This window comes from Falco rusticolus, chromosome 7 (genome assembly GCF_015220075.1).
Source record: "Falco rusticolus isolate bFalRus1 chromosome 7, bFalRus1.pri, whole genome shotgun sequence".
NCBI classification, from domain to species: Eukaryota; Metazoa; Chordata; class Aves; order Falconiformes; family Falconidae; genus Falco; species Falco rusticolus.
The window spans coordinates 7,748,226-7,775,868 of record NC_051193.1 but is presented as its reverse complement, the minus strand read 5'-3'; the positions used below and the strand labels follow the sequence as shown (position 1 = coordinate 7,775,868).

Below are 27,643 nucleotides of genomic sequence, written 5' to 3'. Positions count from 1 at the left end.
TCCCTCCTCCTTGGTCACCAATTCTATGATTCACGCAGATGACTTAGGTTTGAAAGAGCCATGCTCTACAGCTCTGTTCTGGCTTTTTTGACTCCACTGATGCATGTTTTTTGTCATACTGTAGGTAATGGAAAATTCACAGATGAGAAATACAGTTGAATATAACATCAGCATGAGAGTCTCAATTACCTAATGAAGGAAATATAACTATAAAGAATGGCCAGGTAATTGCAGAGTATGGAAATAAAGGGAACCAGAATCACATGGTGGGCACACAGGAAAAAAATTTCTTTGTCAGACCAGAAGCTGTAACAGAGGTCCAGCACAACATGAAGTCCTGCACTTAAAGCTGCCCCTACTAAATGTTCTGACCAGGACAGTAAAAGGAAAAAGATCTTACATTATAATAAAAAAAAAGGACAAGTTAAAAAGATAATATCTAAAACAACCATGTGAAATACAACTTCTAAGACAGTATATTTATCTTAGCCTGTTTTGGACCTAATAAATCCATGGCTCTTCTAGAAAGTAGAGAGAATAGGATCAGCCAGAGCATGGCTGGTATGAAATTGAAATCACAGAACTTCAGAAAGCGGAATTATTTTCTAAATGCATACAGCAAATAGCAAAAAGGGGCAAAACCAATTGGTTTCAAGCTTCCCGAAAAGGCTTTGGCAAAAGACTGCAGTAATTTGTGAAACAGGCCAAAAACTAACAAATATAGCTGCCCAGAGAAAAAAAAACAAAACACACTGGCAACAAAAGACAGATGCTGACAAAGCTGGACTTGAAGAATTTGTATTTTATGTGGACCTGGTTTAAAACCAAACTGTGACTCTCAGCTTACTCAGAAATGGTTTCAACTTGGCTAATACTCCACCCATAACAGACTACTGTGCAAATTTATTTTACTGGAGCATGAATCATTACAGCCTATACAAGTGTTTCTTTCCAAAAGCTTTGCTCAGAAATATTTATGGACTTAAAGGAAAATGTACTATGGCAATTGAAGTGTTTGCCAATTACAAACCAGTTAATCAGCATATTCACAGATACATACAAGATTCCTTTATCATAGCCTGTGACTTGAGTCATCACTGATACTACGGTAGTGCTGTACCTGCACAGTGGTGTACAAGCTACACCTCAGTCTAAGTATTTTGCACATCCCAAGGCAGAGTAAGAGTAGAGCATCTCTTATTGTTGCTGGCCTTTGAGACTCCATCAGACAAGGCACCTTCAGACTGTCCTCTGGAATCCAAAGCAATCCATATTTGTACAGGTGTCCAGCTGTTTCTTACTCTCCTCTTTTGGACAGATAGCTACTGATTGCTGATTGAACAATACATTTATCTCCAAAGATACCAACTTCTTTAGGTTTAAGCTGATGGTATCAAGGTGACACCCATGAATCTTAAACACAGACGGGTAACCAGCTCCTACATGGGGATACATACTCAGCTGCATACCTGGAGTTATTCTAATGAAACATTTTCCACTCTAGACTTAGAGTTAATAGCAATGTACCTGCATTAAAACAAACGCTATTTGATAAAAGACTTTCACTAAAGCTTATACCGGTGCAAGTATCCCTAAAAATCAAATGCATTTTGTTTCTTTTCTATGCTAGTTCATCAATTAATGATTAAATCAATTAAACATCCTTTAAACTGGGAGTACCACAACTGAACAAAGCATTCCAGGATGGAACTAGTGCATACACCACCTTCCTTTACACATCCCAGCCACTGCCCCTTATGCATCCAAGGACATTGCTACTTTTTGACACCATCCATTCCTGATACACTGGTTTTCCACTGTGAACTGTACTCCTTTCTTCAGATATCATTCTTTCCAGGATGCAGCCCTCCTTTCTGTGGGTAGGCCCTACATTCTTTGTTCCTAGATGTACAACCTTCTGTTTGGCTGCATTAAAGCGTATTTCATTGGAATAAGCTAGTACCTCAGATCACTCAGTGTAACTGAGAATAGAGTTTGGAACCATAGTGTTTAAATGAAAGTAATATGGATGGATTCCAAATTCTGGGAAGGTTTGTTCCCCAGATTCATTCTGAGAGAGATTTGATATAAAAATGTAAATGAGAGCCAGGGTTATTTATAGTGAAAGATAAACAAAAGGATTACATTTCTAGCTATTAGGAACCAATGGAAACGTGTCTCTAAAATGACCTTACCTTTCATCTTGACCGAGTAAAATGCAACAGCCTCGCCATTTCTCCAGAGTATCTTGGCACACTCAGTGGCAGAGTGAGGTAGAAAGAATGCATCATTAGCCGAACTCCCTTCCAGCATTCCAAAAATAATGTAGTTCAGAACAAAGAGGACAATCCTTTCTCCAAATGTCTGGACCTTAGAGAAAAAACAAAAACAGAGCAAGGAAAAATGAAGCAGAGAATAGTATTTTGTGTTTCATAAAAGGCTTTAAAATTAAAAGGGGCTGGGAATGAGGAGGTCAGTAAACATGTGCACTTAATGTGGTGAAAATACCTCATGAACTGGTTCAGATGGAATAGCAAAAACAGTTTCTCCCAGTGTTCCACCCTATATCCAGAGGGCATAGAATAATTTAGTAACAATTTATAAAGCTTGACATATATCTTCTTGTCACAGAGAGGAATTCTAAAGCAGCAGGAAAAGAAGTATCTCGACTGTAGTCACAGTGAACTAGTCACAGATTTTGAAACAGGATCAAGGCAATCTAATCCTACCCAAATGTGAAACAAAGACAGGATTCACTGTGCTACCCTGGTCACCTCTCCCCTACTACCTGTCTTGCCACAGCATCAAAGAACTTTAGTGGGCCAGGACCTTACTGAGGTAGACACTATACAAAACAGAATAAATACAGGCTGTCCCAAACAGCTTAGAATCTAGGTGTAACATGAACAATTAGTTTTTATGCCATGCTTCTTACTAGACAACCAACAAGACAGGGAGATGAAGAAATATAAAGGAACAAGATTGTATAGATAATCAAGGTTAAAAGTAGTGCCAACATGCTTTATATGAATGCTGAAAAAGAAAATGTGTTTCTACAAATAATGATAACCTACATCTTGGCAATGAGCTAGAAGGGGCAAGTTGTCTATTTTCAGATATTTTTTCATTCTCTGTTGATTCAGCAGATGCTTGAACGCCTGAAGGCCTGTGTTTCTGCTCCTAAGTTCTATCTTGCAAGGATTTGTATCTCAAAATCCCTCCAGTTCAGTTACCCACAAAAAAGCCTACTTAATTCTGTGAATAATTAAACTTTATGTATGGCAGATACTAGGGAAAGATGATAAAGGAACAGAGTCGTTAAGGACCAAAGCTGGACACAGAGGGTTGGATAGGAAACAGAACTGACTTAATATTGTCATGGCAACAAAAAGCTCACATGCAATAGGCATCAGACTTCTTAGTTGAAAACAGACTATAGGCTACCCAAATCTCTCAAATTATGAAAAAGTAGTTGTATCCTACTAAGATAATTTATTTGGGAAAAGGATTACAGATATAGAAACTGTTAAATAACAACCATTTCATAAAATTAACACAGCATAAACATTATCCAAGGCAAAAAAAGAAATTGTAAAAGAAATCATAACTAGCTAGTAAGACATTGTTCCAAGGGGTAGTAACATCTCCCATCAGTCAGTAAGCAACACTGACATGAAGAGTTATTACTAATGTAGTTCATTCAGTTTTTCTGATTATTCCTTTATTAAGCAGTAAGGGTAAACTAAAACCAAAGCAAAATCAATCCCACAGATTAATCAAACTGCATGCAGAAAATTGTTTGGAGAGGGTTAATGCGCATGTCACTGTGCAACGGGAGACCTGAAGTACTTGGTGAACCACATAGCCCAAATCCCACAGGTTATAAAGCATTTGCTGTAGGAGACCACAGACAACTACATACAATTGTTCTAGCTGGGAAGTTCCAGGATAAAGGCAACTATTTAAAATAGCATCCTTACCAAAATCAGCCCATCTCTAGAAGGATCAGCTGTCTTGACTACTTCTTCAACAGGCCACCAACACTGGTTCAAATAAACTGCCAAAACTACAAAAAAGAAAAAGACAAAGGAACATGTTACCAGCAAATAAATACAAAGTTGGTTCTGAACCTCTCCACAAGCAGCCTCAGATCTACTTCTCCCCACAGCTGACTCCAGTTTGATGTGCTGCAAGACAGCAGAACAACAATTGTATTTCAATTTCATCTCCACGTCCCTTGACATCCAATTTTCAGTACTGCACAAGGCATCAAGTAAAGGTAACTTTTCTCATGAATTGATGTGACTTTGCTGTGACAACCTGTGTGCCATATGAATAAAGCATTTCCTGCGTAACACCTGTTCAGTAGCACAGTAACTTGAGTGGCATTTAGGACAGAGGGAGTACCTACTCAAAGGTTACATTTTTGAAGTTTTTTTCAGACTTTCCCCTGTCCACATGCATACATGCCCGTATTTGTACCCACACAAGTCAAACGCAAAAGTTTTCATATGTGCTTTATCAAATAGCTTTTCAGCTGCCTATGTGATTGGATTTCTATATACCTGTACCTTTACAGTACAGACTCCTAAATCTCTGCATAGATAAATATTCACAGAAGTTCAAATCATATAGAGAGGTTTCTATCACCACAAGACAGACATATACATGTAAGAAAGATACACTTTGCCCTGAAGCAAAAGTGTATGACCAACCTACACGTAAGTCAAGTCCTTGTGTGGATGTTATACAAAACTTGCACCCCACTTCTTCCCATCCTTCCTGAACTTTTCACATATGCAGAAATAAGTATTTAAACCCTACTTCTATGTGTTCATCTACAGAATTCATTGCCTGCCGTTAGATTTACAAGAGAAAGACTGAAGTAGCAACAGTGACACTGAAATTGCTCCCAAGCCCTGTTCAGAAAGAAAAGGTTTAACACAGGGTCATTTCAAAGCATATAGACGAGATTTGAAGAGTTCACATCACATTTTAGAATAATCACAGAAATATGATAATTTATGACCACGAACACATCAAGCAGCAAATATTTCAGCAAAAAGAGCTTTTATTATCTATACAGTGGTGAAATCCAACTAAAGAAAGTACATGGCCACAATTCCAGGACTGCTCAAGAACACCACTATCTTTACTATCTTCCAACAGGACAGCTAGCATCCCTATTTTTAGACAAAAAGATAAATTATTATATAGGAATTATGTTGCAAGGAACAGCATGGAGTTCACATCTCTTGAGTCCTAAAAGAGCGTGCTGTCTACTGGTTTTCTAAGCTACCCAACTAGGGACAAACAAAAGAAAATTTTAAAACCAGCTATGAGTGAGAGACAAATTCAAACACAAGGAAGTGAAATCACTTTAACAGGATTTACCTGTTTTAGCCTCAGGTTATACAAATCACACTGATGCACACAGGTTAGCTTCCCTTTTTGCTTCAGCCTCCACCAGTTCCCACTGGCTTTAAGGGTGGACATTCTGCTTAGCTAACTTATATTTAAAATAAATTATTAAAGCATATGCCAAAAAGCATTACAATTTGTATACTGGGTTAACAATGGAGCAAGTATTACACGCAAGGGCAGATGCCTGTTTATAGCACCAGATTCAATTCATTAAATATTATGCACTTACTTGCATGGGAGTTTCATACTCCTTCTATGATGGATTCAGTCTGTTCCCTCAGTCCCTTCACTCTGCTTTCAAATGCAAGCAGCCACTGCTCCATTACATACCCATGAAACATGCAGCTACAAGGGGAGCTGAGTCAGACAAAGGGGACATAATGCGCCAAATGCTGACTTTAATGGGAGCTGCACAGAGGTTTGGCACATAGTTCAGACACATACAACACACACAGCAAAGGTCAGAAAAGTTTATAAAAGCTTTGAGGAAAACAGAAAGATAAATAACCGTGTTATAAGGAGCTACTTTTATGAACATTTACTCTGCTATTCAATAATTTAAATGTGTGAAAGGGAACACTAGTTGACATAGCAACTGTCACATCACATTACTTGAGCAACCTTATCTATATGGATGCCTTCCTTGAAGGAAAAACATTTCTCCAGATTTCACACAAAGATATGTACTTTGCTTTTTGTTATCATTTTTCAAGTCAACATCTGGTCTGCTGTTAAATCCATCCATGCTTCCCCATATTCTCATTTTCATTTTATAATCAACTTTGAGGAACACTATTTCAAATGCAAACATGTTTTGTGAGACCACATGTTCCTTCACTCTCCTCTCCCAGTCTTGCTGTTCTTTCCAAGACATTTGGTTATGTTCACTTGATCATAAGAGATCAAGCTATTGTGAACAGTAAGATAACACACATCAGCGGAACCCTGTGAATCGTGATGCATACGATTACAATGATCTTGCAATTGCAAGACTTGATGTGCTTGATCTTGCAATTGCAAGGCTAGGTGAAATGGATTAAGCCCAATCATTTCAGTTCACTATTAATGGAGTATATACATGCTCACTTAGGTGGCTTGCCCTGTAAGCACTAGCTTGCTAAACCTCAGTACTTTCATCACTTGCAGTCAAACAAACATATTCAGAGTGTTGCAAGAAGCTGAGAGCCCGTGAAGCACACAATTCCACACCACTACGGGTATCTGGAATACAGTACTGAAAAACACTGAGTTGAATTAGGCACTAAGCAAAATGCAATTGTGATTATAAAATGTATGAAATGGCTCCTTTTGCTAGGCAAACATGGATCCCTTCCCAATCCAGGTCTGGATTATATTTTTACTTTCTAGGCTATGCTGGCCAAATGTTCCCACACTGGTGTGCAAGTATTTGAATGAAATGTGCACATCCCAGGACTCTACACACAAAGTAAAGCAGAAAAATTAAAGCAACATCCAGCTTGGTACTTCTTTTTCCCCAGCCTTCATCTGAATTGCTGAAATGCATTCCTCGGTCACAAACTAAATTAAAGGCAATGCTCTATCTGAGATGTAATTTGAGTTTGTTTAATAAAAATAGAATGTACCAGTTCTTTATCTTAAAGTCATCTTGACTTTAATTTTGGCAGTATTTCAGATTAATGACACCCTTACAGAGGCTGTTTTTGCCAAACTTCCACCTTGGAAGGAGAATGGTAAACTACCCCAAAAAGTAGTTGCATGCAACCAAGCCTAAGTCAGCTCTGATACTGCAGCAAGCTCAGAGATCCTATATTAAACAGCATCCTGCAACACTGACATACCCTGAATAGCTGTGTCCCTCAGTTCCCTGTCTTTAAGATGGAATAAGAGCATTTCTCTCTCTTTTCCTAAGAGTCTTATCAAAATAAATACATTACATCTTGGGAGGCATGCAGATGCTGCAGTAATTGCAGCCATTCAAGTATCTAAGATAGATATCTTTCCTGCAACCAATTACATTTCCTTCTATAATTTGAGCTTTACTCAGTGATTTGTTGCAAATGTCTTGTGATAAATGTTCCATGGCATCTAACAGTTATTGTAAATTATTATATACAGCATACAGAAAATGCCACAATAGGGTATGTTTATTTAGTGTTATAAAGATGTTAATCACCCATGCTATGCTCTGGAAGCCCTTACAACACAATTTACATTCTCATAAAAATATCTGTGCAGATATACTAACAGAACAGAACACTCAGCCCATCAAAAATAAATTAAAAATGCTCCCAACCAAGACCAAGTCCTGTGGAAAAGCTGCCATACCCATCTTCTCTTTGAAATATGCAGGTCATTTCAGACCACAAGCTATGCATCACTTCTGGACAACCCATCTGATCAAGGTGTTGTTGGAATCAACCCTCTTTAACTTACGTTCAAGAATTAAACGCCATCAAACTTTACAGCTCTTCACAGGCAAACTTATAGCTAGACTGCTAAACCCGGTATTTTTCCTGAGTCTATATTATTTTTCAAACATAAATTATTAGACTTACAATATTTTCTTTGGGAACTGGGGGGAAATAAGTATGAAATAATATCCACTGCAAAATAAGAATTATATACATCATTTTATCTATGCAATGCTTAACCATTATAGAGGTAAACACATATGAAGCTAAAGAGGAAATCCCATCACATATGAACTTAAGACATAGAAGGTATACAGCTTTCTCAGGGAGATTACAGTACTACCTAGGTGTGTGGCTACCCCCAGCAACTGTCAAGGCATTGTAAAAGTTCATTTTAGGGGGGTGAGGGATGGTGGGGAGCTACCAGAAACAAAGCTGAAGGAACTGATGGTGTCAGGGATACAGCTAGAGAGGAGAACTAAATCAAAAAAGGCCACCAGGGTTTTGGCAGTCACCAGTCAGCAGAACCACTGGAGCAGAGGAAGGTTGTGGTTCACAGGAGCAATATGATATGGTCTTAGAGCATCATGTGAGCTGTGGCAGAACAAAGCAATGAGGATTCTAACACTTGTTGCTGCTTCACTATCCACACTAGGACCTGAGAAATATACAACTAAACATGCCCTACACCCTCACTAGCTGCACCTTCTACTCTGTTTCCAATAGCTTCTCAGTAAAGCACATCTGCCCCAGCATATCCTGGGACACCCTTGGCTGCATTCCCCCACTGGACTTTGGAAATGTCCAAATGCATCGCAAGAGGAAAAAATCAGTGGGCCATGTCTGCATTAGCAAGACTGAATTCACAGAGCAAAATAATTTGGTGCAGAGAACCTGATGTTCACAAATTCTACCCTAATGCTGGAAACTAAAAGCCCATCAGTGTGCTTCTGGAATGCATCCTCTCATTCCATTTCAGCCAAAAGTAACCCAGTTCATGCACTCTGAGACAGCCCCTTGATATGAAATAAAGCACAGTACAAGGGACAACTGGGAAATCTGCTTCTAAGAGCACTCCTGGTGTGAAGTAAAACTAAAATGCAGACACATCGGACAGCACACGAGAAAGAGAAGAGATCAGCTATAGCAAGACTGTTTGCCTGTCCCATATGAATGAAACTCAAGTTCACAAGAAAAGTGTAAAGCTCAAGGGAAGAAAAAAAAAAAAAAAGAAGTCATGCAACCTGCTTAGTGTTTCAACTTTCTGCCCATGTCCTTGAGTAACAATGACTGAGTTAATAAATACTGCTTTTCTGTGAAGGAATTAGTTTTGAAACAATTTGATCTGTTTACTGGTCAGAACAAAAGGTCATATAGGCAAGCAAATCCACATGGACTTTGCCACATTAACAGTCTCCTGCCTTAAGAGTCAATTCCAAATCTGTGGGAAAAATATTTGGACAAAATACTTCAAACGTATATGCCCATATGTATAGGTATGTATACACACCAGCAGACTTTAGATAAGTAATGAAAATTTATTAAAACTCTAGATCTAAAGAAAAAAATCACATCAGTCAAATTTGATGTGTGTAGGAAGGCTGGCCACATGTTTATAGCATATAAAATCCACAAACAAAGAACTTTTAGTAAAATCTTTTAAATCATGCTTTTTAAAGGAAATACTAAAAGCCAGTGGATGTAGGCCTTACTTAAATAACTAGATTTACTGATCTCTGTGAGACTGTTTCTGTGACTATGAGCTGGTGACTCAAGCTGAAGTTTTGCGAGGGGGTCACAGTAGTCAGTCAGTCTGTTATAATATAAATTATATTATTTATAATATAATAAGTTGTTTATTCTGCTAGCTTTAAGCTTTTAATGTAGATAGCTATCATATAATTTAGGCTCCAATGTGGACTTGTTTGACTTGTTCCTGTGGGAAATCATTTTCTCCTTGTGAACATGTATCTCATTAATACTTGTTGTTCCTAATACTATTAGATCATTTAACTGAAGATTTGTGCTAAATGCACTTTCACCTGCATTTATTTAATAATTCTTAATTTTTGCATTTGCATTTTGAAGTTGCTGCAGATCCCCATTCCTCTTGCGCAGTCTAAACTAAATGCAGTTTTCCACTACATTCCTGTGAACATACAACTGCATTCATAGACACTTCCCTCCTTTATCACACTGTACCTATCTCTCTTCAGAAAAAATGTTAATGGAATATATAAATTAATGTCAGGAAAGTAATGCTACATTAATAGTTTTAGACAGACCAGAAAGTCTTGACTACACTTGTAACTTGGAAAGGTCTCCTACCTTCAACTATGTGAATCACAACCCGCTAACAAACATCCAATTGAAACTGTATGTAAAAGGAGCTGGAAAACCGCAGAGTTCACCTCTAACCACAGATTATTTTAATCTGTTTTTTGTTCTCAAAAGAAATTGCCTCATTACAGGGTTTGTACTGAACAATGAACATTACTTACACTAGGAGTGTAACATCGGTACCTGACACACTTTAGAACCAAACACAGAGTGCTAAACTTCTTTCCTTGCCTTTGTTGTATTGTTAATAATATTGGCTATTAAAGCCTTTCAGGCATAATTTATAGCTTATCCTTTAAAAAAAGAAATTAAGTTTTTAATGACAGATGTCATTAATTTGCTGCCTCATTTGGAAGCTGAAAGTTTAAAAGGTTTTGTGTATTCTGTATTCCCTGACACAACGGGTCAATGCATAGGTTCATGTCTTTGTCATAGATGTTCCAAAAATTCTGTAACTCATTGCTTCACAACAGTTCCAACACACCTCACTGAATTTAGGTGGGTCACAATGTGGGCTTTTAGTACTATGCAACATGGAGTCAAGTCTCCTGTCAATGACAGCGCTATCAAGAGTTGTTACTTGTTTTACATTGCATTTTTTCACATTCCATAGTCAAAGACACTGGAAGAGTCTTTGCCTAAGAGTGTAAGTAGGAAGAAATCAGGCTGTGTCTGAAGATCCTGATTGATAGCAGTAAGATAAAACTTAGGCACAATTATTGATCAAATCTTTAAAACGTGTTGATACTCTAAGCAATGACTCGTGAAACAGAAACAAAAGTAAGCACATGCTGACTTCTACTGCCAGTAACACAATTGTAGTGTATCCCTGTCAGGCTGACACAAGGCTGTAATAGGAAAAAACCAGCATTACTAGCAGTAAGCAAGGCAAAGCTGGTGGAGTTTAAAGAATATATTGGGAAAACTGCCAAATAAAATGGATTTAACTCAATTGCTGGGTAGGGTATCACTCCAAATTTACCCCTCACACACCAGTACTGGAAATAGGAGGCAACTAAACCTGGGACTGAAGAAGATATCAAAAAGTAAAAATAATATGAATAAGAATCAGTAAGACCTAATACAATTTCACATATATATTTCCTCTTGTTTAAGGATTTCAGAATTCTGTCCAAATTATAATGCATTAAATTTCTCATCATCCCGAACTAGCAAAATACTACCCCATTGAACAAACTCAGAAAGAATAGCTGATTTACCCAAGGTGATTTTTCAGCTACCAGCAGAGAATTATGCACAGAATTTAAAAGCCCTGATTGTCGATCCTCCCTTCCAATCAGTAACCCACCAACACAAATCCTGACAGGTAAACTGAATCCACTTCATACTCAATACAAAACCCAAAATATTTAAATACAAACAAGCAGACCATCTTAAAAGTAAACAAAGTACAACTACTCAAATTTCAAAATGTTTTGATCAATTCTAACCTGTCTTCTTATCCTTTGGATCAGTTAACAGCAACAGTTTGCGAGTAGGATTATTTCGGTAGAGGGGGACAAAACACACACAGGAATCTTCAAGTTTAACCTAGAAAACAAATAAGCTGTTTTGTACTGCAGAGCACATGAGAAGTATTTCATGTATTACATGCACTTATGATGTGTTTTACTAACATACATGGTGTAAGCTTAGCACAACACCCTCTCAGTCCTGGACTTTGAGGCACTGAAACATACCTAATATTCTAATATTATCAGTAAGTAATGTTATTTTAAAAGAAATCAAGCTACCGTAGTGAAGACCTTAATGCCAACTTACTATGATTAGTACATAACCTAGCTTTGAACACTGTTACACGCAGACAAATGGTGTTACGAAAGAGGAGACACATCAAATAAAAACAAATACAACTTGCACTTCTTACAGCATTGTCCAGCTGAGTACTTGTGGTGTTTTGCAAACAATGAATTAAGCCTCAGGGTACAGGGAGTATCAAAGCATTAGGGCAGTGCCTGGGCAGTTTATCTGTGAGGCACAGGGAGGGTAGATAATTGGCACAAGGTGGTTAATGTTGAAGGCAAAGCTAAAATCAAAATGCAGCTCTCATGCTCTGTCTTAGACTAAACTTCTAAATGATGTGACACATAAACACAAAATTACTGTGCTCAAACAGTTCTATATGCATAGAGATTACGATTTCCATATGAATATTGCAAATGCTCTCATGTAAGTTTAGGTACAGGCAAAGAGCGTGCATAATTTAGCACAGTATGTACTGTACTTTCAAAAATCTGGTCCATTGTATATGTGTGGGTGTGCCTCTCTCTCTAATTGCACCCATTTGTCAGTTTGCTATGAAACTCAAATCAGTCATGTGATACATTTAATATTTCTTGGTGCATGGAAGGAGTAGTATGAATATGGATTATACAAGATAACAACTTTAAGTTGAAAACAGTGTTCACTAGTTTGAGTGCCAGAATCCTGGGATCATCTATGCAAACACTGGACTGCAGGAAAAAAAGCTGAAAACTGCCTGAAATCTGTATTCATGAGCTTTCCGAAATCTCAGTATGTTCTAGGGATCCAGTCATTCTTTGCATGCTTCAAATATAACAGCACTGATGTCATCACGTCACCTGGGAGCATTACTGTAATGAAAAGGGCAGTACTATTTCCAATACTGCTATGGTTGTTACTTTGTTTTATAAGGTAATGTGCACTTTCACAGGTGCTAACAACAAGCCAAGTATAGCTTTCTGTGTATGAATGCTGCCAATGTGCTTCCATCCCGACTTGCAATAATCCTTGCTATTTGTGTACTGAAGGCTTGACCAAGAAGAAGTTCTGTGACTGGAGCAAGTGGGATGACAGCCACTTAACACTTGCTAAATAATTATTCACGGCTGCTGATCCTGCCACTTGAAACCTCCTTTAATTCAGATGCACAGAGGAAAAAAAAAAAAAAAAGCCTGGTAACCACAGCGGTTATTCAAACACCAGAATCCTCATCCTTCAGGTTGTGGGCATACAATAGAGATTATTAGCTGAGATGTTCACTGTGGATGGGAGCTCTATCTTATTTTATTTTTAATTACAAAATATCAACATTCTTTGAACTACTTATTATAGAGCATAAGGAAAAAAACAATACAGCAAGAACATTACCATTACTTATGTCCTTGACTAGCTGTCTGACTGCAGATTAGATTAGCCCTGAATTAAATGAATGCAAAGGGAAACGTGTTGCTATGAGACTCAAATCAGTCATGTGATATATTTAAGGTCTGATGACAAGCCACAAAAGACAGTTCTGAATCAAAAGGCAGAAGTCCACCTTGAACTGATCTCACTATGTCTAGCTATTGCAGAAATACGCATAGGACTGCTTGGGATTTTAACTTACTCTCCCTTCTAATGGAACAGTAAATGAGCCTCTAAAAGTACAACCAAGCATGAAAGGCTGAGGTAAGGGCACAGAAGCCCTAAACTGGGGGGACCTCTGCATTTTCAGGTTTGTTCGTATTTAACCCTACCTGGCCCACTAGAGGGCATTAAAAGAGTATTTAAAGCTGGTTACATTCATGGCTCAAAGATTAAGCTACCCACCTGAAACAGCATTTTTCTGGAAACTACTGCATATTATTTTCCTAAATTGTAGAAAAGCCACCATATTCCAACTAATTAACTTACTGGTTTGATAGTACAGTAACAGTTAGCCCAGTACACGTTTTATGATCTAGAAAATGCCCAGAATGCAAAGTTTCATTGGTTGACTGAAGTTAGAATTTTTAATAGGCCTGCTCAGTCATCTCCAATGCATTCCACCCAGGTGGCTTAGGAATGGATACTAAAGCTTTGGCACCTACAGTATCTATACCATCTATTAATCACATCTGATCAGAATTCCTTTGGGAGAACCCATATTCAAAATTGTCAGCATAAGTATTGGAAAGAATGGAAACAAAAGATAAACTATATCATAATACCTGTGTGTAAACTGTGCAGTAGAGGCAGAATATAGAGCTGCACCATGGTATAAAGGTCTATCAAATTCATTCTTGATCCAGTCCTATAAGGAAGCAGATCAAGATGCGAAGTTCAGCTAAGTACTTCAAACCCTCATCCACACTCAGAAGGTTTTAGACTTGTAGTTTAAGCTTATCTCTCATTTGTAGAATGCAAACTATTGGAAATAATGCAGAATTTGCTGATTTTAGGAGATTTCTAATCTGGCCACACCAGTTTACCCCTATTCACAGACAGACTTATGAACACAACCAACAAACTAGTTGGCAAGTATCTAACTTGCGGTATGAAAAACATCAGCCTACTACCTTTTCTCCTCCAGGGCTCAAAAAAACATCAGGAATGGACAATGATTTCTTCAAGAGTTTTTCATAGTACGTTTCAGCATCTACTTGCAGAACCTCTGGATCTCCCGCTAACGTATCTACCAAGTAAAGGCAACCTGTAGTTAAAACAAAACACAAGATAGATTTACTTTTTGAATGAACTAAGAAAACATAAGCTTTAAAACCTCTATTTCCCCAGCAGATGCTTGGTGTAGTTGGGCCCTTATTGTTCCCATTAGATCCTTTTGTATAATCCTAGTTTAAAATAGTAAGGCTGCTAAAAAGTCATCTATATGTTATTTACCTCTTGCAATGCAATTTTACAAAGTAGAACCATGACAACATCAAATCACATTTGTGTCCTTCGAATTGAACAAGGACAGTCTCAAATTTCTTTAGGTGTAAGTAAATTGCTTTAAAGCTGCAAGAGTAAAAATGCTTCTTCAAAACAGAGCCCGAGTTTTAGTACTGTCCAGAAACATAACAGGAAAAGAATTCCAAAGCTTCCACTCTTACTTGGAAGACTGCCCTTTTATGGGTCAGTCCGCGATCTGTTGTATATCATTAGTTTTTTCTTTTTCTTTTTTAAGTAACTTCAATTGGGCACTTTCAAAACAATGAAATAATACAAAAAATATTAAAATATTTACCTACATAAGAGTTCCCAAAATAGTAATCATCATCTTTTATGCAACCTAACTTTTAATCCATGTGACTCTATGCTGAAGGGTATTCACGCAAGCTATTTGTTAATTGCATGGAAACAAAAATTACATACATCTGATGCCTGTTACCTAAACGCAAAGTCCAACTTGGTGCTCATGAGGAACCAAGCAACCTCCTTCCGATATAACAACCCAGATTCATTGGTGGTTCATCACCAGCTCAAGGTAAAGAACATCAGAAGAAATGGGTTCACAGTCTAAATACGCTTCTGCCAGTCTTCTATCATAGGAAGGAAACAGTTTCAATTTAAGAGGCTTTCAATCAACAAGCTACACTTGGAACTCTTGTGAGGCCGGAACTGAGGACTAAATCTGCTACCACATTGCTACAGTTGGAATCTTATTCTGAATGCTCAATTTTTAATCATAGCTTGCTCTCACATGGCTGCTCCTGTGACCCAAGTTTAATGTGAGATAACTGCATTGATACTAAGTGCCAAGTAAACAGCTGAGACAATGAACAGTCCTATGAGGGCCATTTCAAGAACTGTCTGTATTAAGATTCAGAAACTATGAATCATAAAAGTACCATATTGAAAATGATACCTTACCATGTAAAAGTAGCATGGGATTTGCAGTACCAGGTCAGAATATTCACCCACGGTGCCACCATTTCTCTGGCTGTGATCGGTATCTGATTCCTCAGCAAAAGGGTAAGAAACTAGAACTGATAATTCACCACCACCCAGCACTGCTTAAAATGCTTTAAACACTCTTTTCCTGCCCTTTGCAGGCAATCAGCTCACATCCTGAGGCTTGACAGCAAAGCTATGTACTCAGAATGCTGAACAGAAGTTACTCTCTAAATGGTTTTCATAGTGTGTTTGCATGTGACAAAATGGGAGAGAAAACAGCATTGCAACACTGGCAAGTTGAGTCACACAATAAAATCCCAGCCAGTACTTAGCAGTGGCAGTTTTCTTCTGCAGCAGCCTTCCCGAGCGTGCTGTGTAACACCACCAAGCAAAGAAGCCATATAAGGGAAAGAAAGTAAAGATTATTATTAAAAACTTCAGTAGTTTACTGCAGTAAATTTACTAGTAAATTAATTCTTTGCAAAAGAGCAGCATGTAAGACTTAAGTTTAGCACAAAGAAAAACATTTGCCATGCTAATAAATACTATTCATGAGATGGCTGTTTACAAGGCTGCTTACAAGGCTGCATCCTGCCACTGTTAAGCCAAAGCAACTTAATAAGCACAATCATGTTTTCTCCTCACTGAACAAAACAACTAGTGCCTTCAAAGTTACACTAACTTTCTGGTACATAATATGCTTGTCTTCTCAGGTAACAGTGACCATTTGAAGGATGAAATAACATTACAGATTAAATAAAGAACCATTAAGAGAAAACTTCTGATCAACTTTCCATTAATACAGCTTTCCACAGAAGTAATTTTTTCTCTACAAAATGCTTTTAGACTTTCAGTTAACTTGTTTTTCCTGTGTAACACTCTGAAATGTGAGCTAGGAGCACATATCCCAAACCTGTCTTGGCTTCTATACATAAGGGAGGCGGGGAAAAGTGTGAGAGTGAGGTTCTTTTAGGGACAATACAGAGAAGAAGCCTAACTTTAGGTGTCCTGGAGTGTCCTCAAGAAGTCAGTTGTGCTAAGGCTAGCTTTTGGGAACATCCCTCCAAAACTTGCACCCACATGCACGTAAGACTAATACTGTTCTGCTGCCATAAGCAGGAGAAAAATCACTTCGAAATTTTTTTGACGTTAACTAATATGTTTCCGAGTTTTCCCCAGTACAAAGTGACGAAATTATATTTGCCCTCCTGTATATGCCCTTTTATCTTTTTTGTGTATACAGAAACAAACAAACAAACAAACCCCTCGACAAAGTCTACCCGTAACTATTGTTACTAGGCATTTGACTACAATGATAATTATTGCTGGCTAACAGGATGTTTTAAAGGTTCCAAAATCAAATGCAAAATAATCTGTTAACTTCACTTTAAAAGACAAGCAGTGCTATTCTTCTGTGAGTGCTGTAGTCCGAGGCCCCTGTCAGCATCTTGTGATACCAAAACTGCAAACTTTCAAGAACAGCCTTTTAACCTCATTTGAATTACAGCATTTCATTCAAATTTCATCTTACCTAGCGGCAACAAAAGAGCACATTGTGGCAGCCAATCTGCTAGACACCCAGCGAGCACTTCTTTCAAACAGGCGATGTGCACAAAGGGTTACCGTCTGCGGGAGGGAGGGAGGGAGGGTGGGAGCAAAGGGGAGCAGGAGGGGGGAGTCATAAAAAGGGGGCCTCTTGCTGCAGCCACAGAGGAGGGGCCATAAACCCTAAGGAGAGTAAATTTAGAACGGGAGGCCTACTGCATTAGAGGGATTCCTGACATTCGTGCTGAAGTGGCTGACATCTTAAATAGCCAAAGCTGGGAAACAAGGTCAAGACATCATCTAGGTGGATTCTACAGCAGCAGTGACAATGAAGACAGGCACCAGAAGGTCTTTCACTGGGCACCAGCATCCAGGGCAAAGGAGGAGGATTTGTATGCAATTCCAGTGAAAAAAACTTACCTAGAGATAAATAAAGGAGAAATCTTACTGGGCATATTTCTATTTCAAGCATAGAGAATAGATTTTAAAGCAAAAACTAACACTGCTTCTGCTTCTCCTCTCTTTTGTTTCCATGGAGCAGTCTGGGCCACATTCTCAAGCAAGGATGTGTTAGTGCGTCTCCTCTCACTCTCGTGATCTGTCATCAATTTGCACTAAGAATCTGATTTCTCAAATGAAATGTGACAGCTAAAACTAGCTATACAAACAAGCAGCCACTGCCCATACAATTCAGTCATCTTTATGAGGTACTACCCTCCAGCACCTATAGGTACCTCATAGAACATCACGCAGCTCTGCCAAGAAGGCATACACCAAGGCCCCTGTGTCAGTCCAGATCCCTAAAGTCAGCTTTTTTTAAACCCACTGCTATTCCACTTCTGATCTTCTCTAGAAGAGAGAGATGAGTTTTATGGTGGTTTCATGAAGTGGACAAATATTCCTCTTGAGAGGTAAAAGTCAGACAAAGTTCACTTCACTTAAGGTCCAAAAAGATCAGTATGTGGGAATCCAGATAGATCTGATTAACATACTTATGTTCTGCATCAGGTAGATAAAGAACAAATGCAATCACAAAATAGAAGACAATATTCTACCTTAAACTAGAAACTAATTTTTGTAGATTAGAGACAGACCCACATCATTACAGATTCAGCAAGAATTTCATTCTATCAGTTATAGCGAGCAGGAAATATTTTTCTGTGGGCAAAAGAATTTATTCTCAATACAACAGAAAACACATGGTGGACACACTTGTATGTGAAATTCCACAAGTGAAACTACAGACTGCTGTAAAGGCCAAAGGCAAACGACATGCTTCAATCTAATCAGATATTCTGAAGGTTCTTTTTGGTGATCTTTCTATAGCCTCTGCAACTAAACCCTGTGCCATAACAGAAATAATTTACCAGCTTATGGATAGCCACACTTATTAATATAATGCTACAGCAATTCAAATAGTCATTATATCCCCCCCAGCTCTCTTTCACTAGACTAATCATTTTAGTACCTATGTATTAGTTTTACTATTTTGCCATTATCTAACAAACCAGTTACAACCTGGGACAATCAACTCTGTCTCTTTGTAAAGATGGTTTAAATGCTCATTTAAGTTTCAAATGAGTATGTACCGCCAATATACTTAAGTTCTTTATGACCATGAAGCCAATGCACAATTTATTAAACAAGTGATACCTGCTTTCACTGTCAAGATTTTCTATTCCTGCATTCATGTGTAGCTTATTAATACTATTTCCTTTAGCCATCAAAGTTGGTGATGCAGTTTTTTCAGACTAGATACACCACTGGGTTGATTAAGATGCATTGAGGTATTCCTGGTACTCCCAGGAAAGACTTGTTGAAAAGCCCATTTCAGAGATTTGTAAGGGCGTTTAGAATGCAGCCAGATTGCAAAGCAAAATACATCAACCTCACCACAGATGAAGCATGAAAAGTGTTACGTCTGAAGTGAATTAATCATTTATCCTACAACTACTTTTTCATGTTCTACAAACACAGAGAATGATACTACACACATCCATTAAGAATTGTATGTTTACAGAAGAGACATCAGTCACCACAGGATTTGTATCTGGAATGTGTATCGTTGTACATTTGTGTAAATCTGTGTATAATTTTACATGTAAAAATATGAAAAATACTTAAGCCTGATTTCTAGTGGTCCAGAAACAAGGTAGATAAAAAGAAATTAACATTTCTAACTTTCAAATTTCATTACTTCTTATTGTTTTGCCATTTCTAATGCTTGCAAATAGCAGTACTAGTTTTATTTACTTTATTTTCATGCCAATATATTTCACAATTTAAAACAAACAAACAAAATTTCAGCAGGTTTTAAGTGTTTCTTACAGCATTGTGGGGTTTTTTGTCCAAGAACTACTCCCCTTCCCCCCCGCCCCCCCCCCCTTTTTTTTTTTAAATCAAAACCCACTTTGCAATATGAGACAAGCAGGTACCAAAACAAAATGACGGTATATCATGTCAATATTTAGGAAGGAGCATTTTTGTAACCAAACCAGGCAACTGAGACCAGAACTCCTAAGATTTATTCTCAACACAGGTGTGCTTTTGTGGCTCCCAACAAATCACTTCATCTTCTGTCTGGTTTCTTATCAGTTAAGCGCATGCCTTATCTACCACTTCAAAAGGGTGTGATGTTTTTTTCCTTATCAGTGCCTCTGAAGTCACAACATAAAAAGACAAAGAAGTCATAAAACACGAATCGTTCTCTGTTCCCCTGTGGAATTCACTGCCACACTACGGCAGCACAACCACGACAGTGCCTAGGATCTAAAGACAACTTCTTCTGCCCTTCTAAATCGTGCACATACAACAAAAGTGCTTTCCATTACCCTCTCACAGGAATGGAAGCTCTGTGTTTAACAGCAGTGCTTTACATCAACTCTTCTTTCCTTCCAATGAGCTTGAACAACTCTATGCATGTGGTTATCATTAGGCAACCATATTTGTTTAACCTTTCAAAGGAAGGAAGAGGTCTTTGGCACGTTCCTGGGAGTACATGCAGAACCCGTCTCTCATGTCCTGAATTTAATTGAGCAAGTACATGTTAAAACCCCAAGTTCTAGTGTAAGTGAAACTTCAGTATCATAATGTGTGGTGGCAATGGAACTAGTGGGCAAATGCTGTGGTGTGGTGTCTGTCCAACGCAACAAGGCAGCTCTTAACCACAAGCTGTACAACATTAATGAAAACAATGTTCTTCCCCACTGCATTGCTTTTCACCATTACTAATAGAGCAATCACTCTTGAAATAAAGGACAAAAACAATGCATTAGTGTTAACAGGTTTCTACGTTTCAATCCAAAGATGCCATTTGTGTACCATTTACTATTCTATCTATCACTTATACTATCACAATTCAAACGGCAATAAGAGTTTTAGAAGACAAACTAAATACAAGTTTCTGCCTGTAAATAATTTTCTGCTGTGGAATCAATAAATGAAGGCAGAAGGCAAATAAATAATCCTAATCCCATTCCCAATTAAGAAATCAAACAGATTAAACAGATGAGTTTAGCTGTAGCTATACATGTCATCACTACAAATTCTGTCACTCGAATGAAGGGCAGACCAAATGTCAGGCATCTCAAATGCAGGATGCTACCATATTAGCCATCCCATTCCCCCTAACACATTTTTTCTACTCATTTCAGAAAAGGGAAGAAAAAAGCTTGAGGTATACGTATATATTTAGAAGAACATAGATGAGCAAAGGCAGAGACTAGACAAGCCTAACTCTGAAAAATGTCAAACACCTTCAATTTCCACTTGCTTCAATGAGCTCTGAAGGCCCTCAGAATCTCCTATGACCAGGGTCTATAAAACACGTTACTTGTTTTCCAAAACTTAAAATAATCCACACCTTATGAAATGGGGGGGGGGAAGTAAAACAAAAATGGGAGTTAATTTATTTAATGATTTAGCTCTTTTTGGAAAAATACCTAGATGAAACCACATTATTTAAAGTGTTTTCAAAGCTAGAAAAGCAAGTGCATATTGAAAGAATCACATAATGGCAAGTGCATATTGAAGGGATATTTCCCCCACTCTATCCTGCAGTACTCCTGTACTGAAAGTTTCAGCAAACAGGTTCCAACTATACCCACTTTGCCTCCGTCACTTACAAAAATAAAGCCACACCCAACTCATAGTACAGATAAATTAAAATACATCAGTGTAAACAGGCTATCCCCTGTCCTATTATACACAGAACGCACATCTGGACTGGCATGTTTTGCATAGAACTTTGCAAAGTTCTAATCTAATGTAATTGAAAAAAGCTGAGGTATTATGGCCCGGAAACAGACTTTATAAATAAAAACTGTAGCATACTGTTAAACCATGGAAGTGCTACCAGCTGTAACTATGACATACCAGGAATTCATACTTCCGCACATTTAACCCTCTTTTTCACAGAGCTTAGATATAAAAAAGGAGGACACTTACACCATAATTAAGAGAAGATACAGTCCTAAAGAAAAGGGATATTCAGGTTTGTAATTAATTAAGGCTTTAAGGTTCCTGTTCACATCAGGTTTTCATCAAAGAAATTCCATTGATTCAGGGGGATTGCTGCTATTACCTCTGAACCTGTGAACATCAGAATTGAGTTCTTAACGTGTACTGGTTTTCATACAACCAAGAAATGGGTAGAAATGTTCCTGGAAAAGTCCAACATCAACTACTGGAGGCAGTGGTAAGGATTTTCTTGATTAGGTAAGACAAAAATCTAAATTTGACAGCTTAATTATTTGTCTACCCCCTAAACAAAATAAAATATACAAGAGAAATATGCAAGTTTTCCAGAACAACTGTGTCCATATCAGGGGCTTTTTCCAACAGTTAGTTATGTCAGTGCTACATCTCACTTCATCATATCCATAGCCAAAATAGCTATGCCAGAAGAAGTTCATAGTCCAGGTGCGACCTCAAATTAAAGTCTGACTCTTCAAATTTAAGCAAAGAAGAAATGGGAGGCCCTGAATGACACTGAAATACATCACAGAAGTTTCTCATTATTCAAAGAGACTGATTTGAAAGGAAAATGACAGAAAAGATTCTGTGAACAGCAGCTGAGCTTTTACAAATCACAAGTTCAAATGCAGATAGTGGTAATTCAATCCTTTATAAAGACGGAAGACAGAAAGGAGGATGCACTGGTCAGAAGTCATCCTACAACTTAAGGGAAAAGAGGAAGACAATATCTCTCACAGCAACAGACAAGGAATAGTGAAATGGCAGGAAATGACAACTGAGTTTGGCAAATGGTCTAGCATAAAGATGATTTCACTCCATAGGAAGAAGCCAGACAGACTGACAGGACAGTTTCAGAAAACAGCTGTATTTTAAGATCAAGGAGCATTTGAAATTATTACTGAAACATCCGCTGTCACAATCTGGCACCAGGGCCAGTATTTAAGTACCACAAGAAATACATTTCCTTGTTACTACCATATTCAAAAGGTGGAGAAACCTAAGGCCGCACTAAACACGGCCTTTATCTTCATGTCATACAAACTACAGCAGTGTGTGGCATACCAAGAGTACCTGAAAGCCCTGGTTTCCTGCCAGAAAAGACAATATTCCCCAGACAAATGAAGTAGTGATGAAAATACGAGACAACTGTCTAGATTTTCAGGGATACCAGTTTCAGATACCACATAATTTGAGTTGCAAATGCTCCCACCAGCAGAGTGCATAAGTCTGCCTAAAAAAGCCCAGCAGCCTTTCTCCAAATTACTTGCAAGAAGCAATTTGTACAGCCAGAATAATCTCCAAATAAAGCAACTAGTTTGAGAAAAAAAAGGAAAAAAAAGAAACAACAACAAAAAAATCCCTTCCCCCAGTAATTTCAACTTTGCTAAGTTTATTATGTGGCTGCAAATTAATACATCACCTGCACTAGCTATCAGAAGTCTCTTAGCCTGTCTCAGACCTCACTTTAATAAAAGGCTGCAAGTAGTGGAGGAAGTATGTAAACATCTCTTGTTTGTGCTGTTGTGTCAGCTATTCTACATGTCTTTGAGGGTGCTCCAAAATCAGCATGGCTTTGCTTTTCCCTTTTTCTCCTTTGGGGAGAAAGAAGAAGCAGAGAAGGAAGGACAGGCTGGCAACAGAAGACTAACTCTTTGCTTGTTGTGCTCTTGACAGTAAGAGCTGAGAGTGTTCAAATTCAGCTTACACAGGTTCTTCTGTAAGGACAAAAGAAACCACTGGTGGTGGTTAAAAATGCAAAAGATTTTGATTGTAATGGCTTGACAATCAGCCAAAGATTTGACCAGGGAGAAAAACACAGCAAGGCAGCTATGACCAGAATGGAAGAAACAAGGAAAAACACATGGCTTGACTTCAGAGCAGAAAATTGACTTAGGCTTTGCATAAACGACAGCATACCTCCAAGCTTGCCTGATCCACAGTCTGCCTGGAATGAGAACATGCAGTCTAAAAGCAGAACCTATTAAAAGGCATAATGTTTCTAAACGGCATCTGTTACGTACTAATAAGCATTACTTAAAGGACACAGGCCTTAAATTGCTACCAAACGTGCACTTATCTAAAACTGCTGCAAGGCAATCATTACAAAAATGTCACATGACACCATGGGAATTTGAATAATATAAAATGTTTTTATTTAGTTTGGCTTGAAATCATTATGCAGAAAAAATATGGAGGCACCTTCTGAGATTTTGAAACTCTGCAACTTCACAGGAATGAAACACTAGCAAGAATTACATCAGCGGAGCCATTTGCCATCTGTTGTCAGTAATACTATAAAGACCAGCCACCAGACAGCAGTTTCAAAGGTTACGAACACAACGTTTTTAAGCATCCACAGACCTCTCAGTAGCTGAGCAGGACATGGTTTACTTCAGATACGTGCAACCTGAGGGTCTGCCAATCACTTTGCAAAGACAACACACCAGAATTGTGAATTGCCGTGCAAAGCGTTCGGGAGTCTCTCAGTATGCAACCATTATACAACGTGGAAAATACATACCAGGCTGCTCTATATAGGTTCTTATAACATACAAGCATAATGTCTGCACACCTCCCACTTGCAAATTTAAACTGGCTAGACTTTCTCTTGTGGTGTTTGTTTTCTCGTACTTTCCCCCAAGGGAAGGAGTGTATTCACTGCAATGCTGTTATGCAAAAAGACTCAGGTTTGTTTGCTGGGTTTTGGACTGTATTTTTCCTTTGAGGGAAGTAGTTAGGATTTTGTTTCCTGTTTTCTTTCCTTCTAGAACCTAACTACTTATGTTAAAAAAAGCAAGGTTTCAATAACTTGCCTTACCTGGAACATGGAAAGCAAGGAGGTTATAACTCCTCAGCGTGAGTAAAATTCTACCTGTTCCATACAGGATATTTTAGTTATACTGAAGCAGTATGCTTGTTGATAAGCCCCATCTCAGATGAGTAGCTTTTCCAGATGTGGGGACCATATTCATGATACATAGCTCCTACATGCTACCTGAATTTTGTGGTTCTACCTTCCAGGCTGCTGACCCCATGCCTGTAAATTGATTTAACATGGATTCCACAGAGGGCAGGGAGATTTCCATCTTCCTAGAGAGACAGATGGAAATTTAAGGCTTCATTAATGCAATTTTTAAACTAGACATACAGGTTTCTCATCTGGTAACTATTTCTCAGGCTCCAGAAGTCACACATACGTTGTTACTCACTGAACGTCCTTCACATACAAATCTGACTTTCAGAGAAAGACTTAAGAGAAAAAGAACTTGTGACAAGGTGGAATTGAAAACAAGAACCTCAAGTTCTAGGTCAACAGCTGGCCTGCTTCTTAATGGTAACATTTGCCTAGGCCTATTAAGGGGCTTAGAAACCTGGAAGTATAAGCAATCTTGCCCTGTGAGAAACAGTTACAGGAAAAGACCTCAAGATCTAGTTGTAGATCTCAATTACAACATAAACTGAAAAGCATCATTTGCACAAGAAGAGCTAATGGTGGACACTCATATGCTCTTAAAGTGTGGTGTATACTCAGCCTTTTGCCAACTGTTCCATAATTATTTTAAACATAAGTATATACAATTAAACAACTAAGCCAAAACTTGGACAATACCTAAAAACAACAGCAGCTGTCCTAAAAGAGGAAGGGGATAGAAGAACTGTCCTAAACATTCAATGTCAGAGTAATGAAAAACTCAGGGGAAAACCACAGACATTAACTGAAGTGCCCAACAGTACAACATTTGCTTGGACATGAAAAACCAAGGCCCATTCATCTAGAGATATTTTATTTAAAAACATCAGCAGAATTCAGAGTCTTCCAAAAAAAATCCAATAGCATTATTACAAATGTTTGACTTTCCAAAGTGGCTGATAGGAAGGCAAAAATAGAGCAATCTGACTATGGCACATTTAGCCATGAGCAGCTAGAGGAACTAATGAACAACATCATTATTTTACTGAAGGGGATGAAGTAGGTGCTTTAGATAAATGGCAGCAACTTGAAATGTGTTTCAGAAGATAAATTCACTTTCTCTCCATTTACCTGCTAGCGTGACAAATTAAGAAAGAAGAGTATAAAAACAGAGCAGGAGGGAAAGCCGTGCAAAAGCTAACTGAGGTGATGCAATGGGCCCTTATCCAAACAAGTGCGTGAACAAGAGATTCTTGGAAGTGCTCCTAGTCAAATATAAACCAGGAACACTACACACGCCAGACTCCCTTGGAAATCCATGGCGGAGCATGTGCAGAAGATCCACCTGTCTTAAAATCAGCTCCCTTCCCAAGCACTAAGAGTGTTGCCATTTGGGAAACTAACAACATTTGCTCATTTCAAAGCAGTGTAAGTCCAGCACTTACTGAATGGCTGAGCTCTCTTTATTGGCCTCTGCTGGGCAGAGCAGCCCTTTGCCTACTGTCAGAAACACCAGCAAACTAACTTCTGCCGAAAGGAGATGAGGAGCGAGTGGCTTCTTTCCCAAAAAATTCATCACTGAAGACCATGTATTTCCCTGTTCCGCAGTCAGCTCATGATCAACAAATTTTACTGAATGCTTTTTAAAGAAAGGGTAGTATAAAAAGTCTTTTACATCTCATCTGTACACCACAATAATCCAACTAATTATTTGTCTGTGGTAAAGAAGCAACGTTTACTGCTTCTGCCCGTTAAACTACGCTGCTTTCGTCAAACCACGTTCTTGCTCAGTTTGGGTAAACACTCGCCGACACTGCCTGAGATGGTAGCCTTTAAAAAAAAAAAAAAAATTCTTTTACACAGTATTGCCTCAGCTCATTAGTCGTTCTCAAGTACTTGGCCATTAAAGTGCCAAAGCTGTGCACCTGTGCTGTGAGACCTCTGAAGATGCCCTGGTAGCGGGCACTCCGAGATAGGCCTTTCACCGGCATCACCTGCTGAGCCAAAGCTGATGGAAATCATCAGGCCAGGCCCCCTCTACTTCAGGACAGGTTTGGACTAGTCTAAAATCTGGGAAAGTTACCCGTAGTGTGCCTTGGGAAGAATGCAAAAACCCCGGTGGCGGCCAGCTCTGGTTGACCCTGCCTTGTGCAGGGGGTCGGGGCTAGACCGTCTGCCCCTGGCGACCCCATGAAAGCAGGGCGCTGGGAGCACGGCAGTGCAGAGCCCGCTCAGCGCCGCAAGCCACCGAGCAAAGTTCTCCTGGAAGGGCCCGAGCATGCTGCGGCGTCCTGGCCGCCCCTGGCAAGCCCGGCGGCGGGGAGCCCGCCATTTCGGGGCGGCGGGCGGGCACAGGAGGCGCCCCCGGACAGCCCGGGCGGGCGGTGCGTCAGCCCAGCAGCGTGTCCAACCTCTGCGGGCAGGCGGGCGGCCCGGCGTGAGGGCCGGAGCAGGAGGGAGGCGAAGCGACCGCCGTGAGGAGAGAGACGGGGCAGGGCCGGCGCGGGGGGAGAAGAGGAGGCCGGGCCGCGGGAGAGCTCCCGAGCGCGCTCCTTCCCCTCTTACCAGCGGCGGCTCTTCCTCCTCCCTCGGTCTCCATCACTTCCTCTGAGGCGGGCTCCCGCCGCCGCGGCCCGCCCCCGCCCGGACGGGCTGGCGGTGGGGCCCGGGCCCGGGGCAGCCGCTGAGGGCGGGCCGGGGCTCGGTTGACTGGAAAAGTGGCCGTCGGAAGGCCGGGATGGCGGTCGGGGGCCGGCTAGGGAAACCAAAGGACGGGGGAGGCGCTGGTGAAGTCTGGCGAAGTTTCCGTGGGGGCGAAGGCCGGAGGGCGAGGGAGGGCGGCGGCAGGCTGAGGGGCGGCCCGCGCCTGCCGCCACCGGGGCCCAGCCGTCGGCAGGTGCTTAACTTAGAGAACTCCCACCACCAGTTCCAGGTT

At 39.5% G+C, this 27,643-nt stretch overlaps 1 protein-coding gene across 2 annotated transcripts in view; it reads right to left on the bottom strand.

Moving 5' to 3' along the window:
- FAM169B (family with sequence similarity 169 member B) overlaps positions 1-27,462 on the bottom strand; it is a 40,304-nt gene extending 12,842 nt beyond the window's left edge. The window contains exons 1-5 of one of the 2 annotated variants that reach the window (XM_037393377.1): positions 27,274-27,462; positions 14,459-14,592; positions 11,609-11,708; positions 3,981-4,066; positions 2,196-2,370 (exon numbers count right to left, since the gene is read on the bottom strand). In XM_037393377.1, the coding sequence (XP_037249274.1) occupies positions 2,196-2,370; positions 3,981-4,066; positions 11,609-11,708; positions 14,459-14,592; positions 27,274-27,307 (529 nt within the window). In that variant the 5' untranslated portion in view covers positions 27,308-27,462. Of the gene's footprint in view, positions 1-2,195; positions 2,371-3,980; positions 4,067-11,608; positions 11,709-14,458; positions 14,593-15,752; positions 15,985-27,273 lie in introns of those variants that run through there. The other variant, XM_037393376.1, reaches the window with a different exon arrangement.
- Positions 27,463-27,643: the final 181 nt, after the last annotated feature.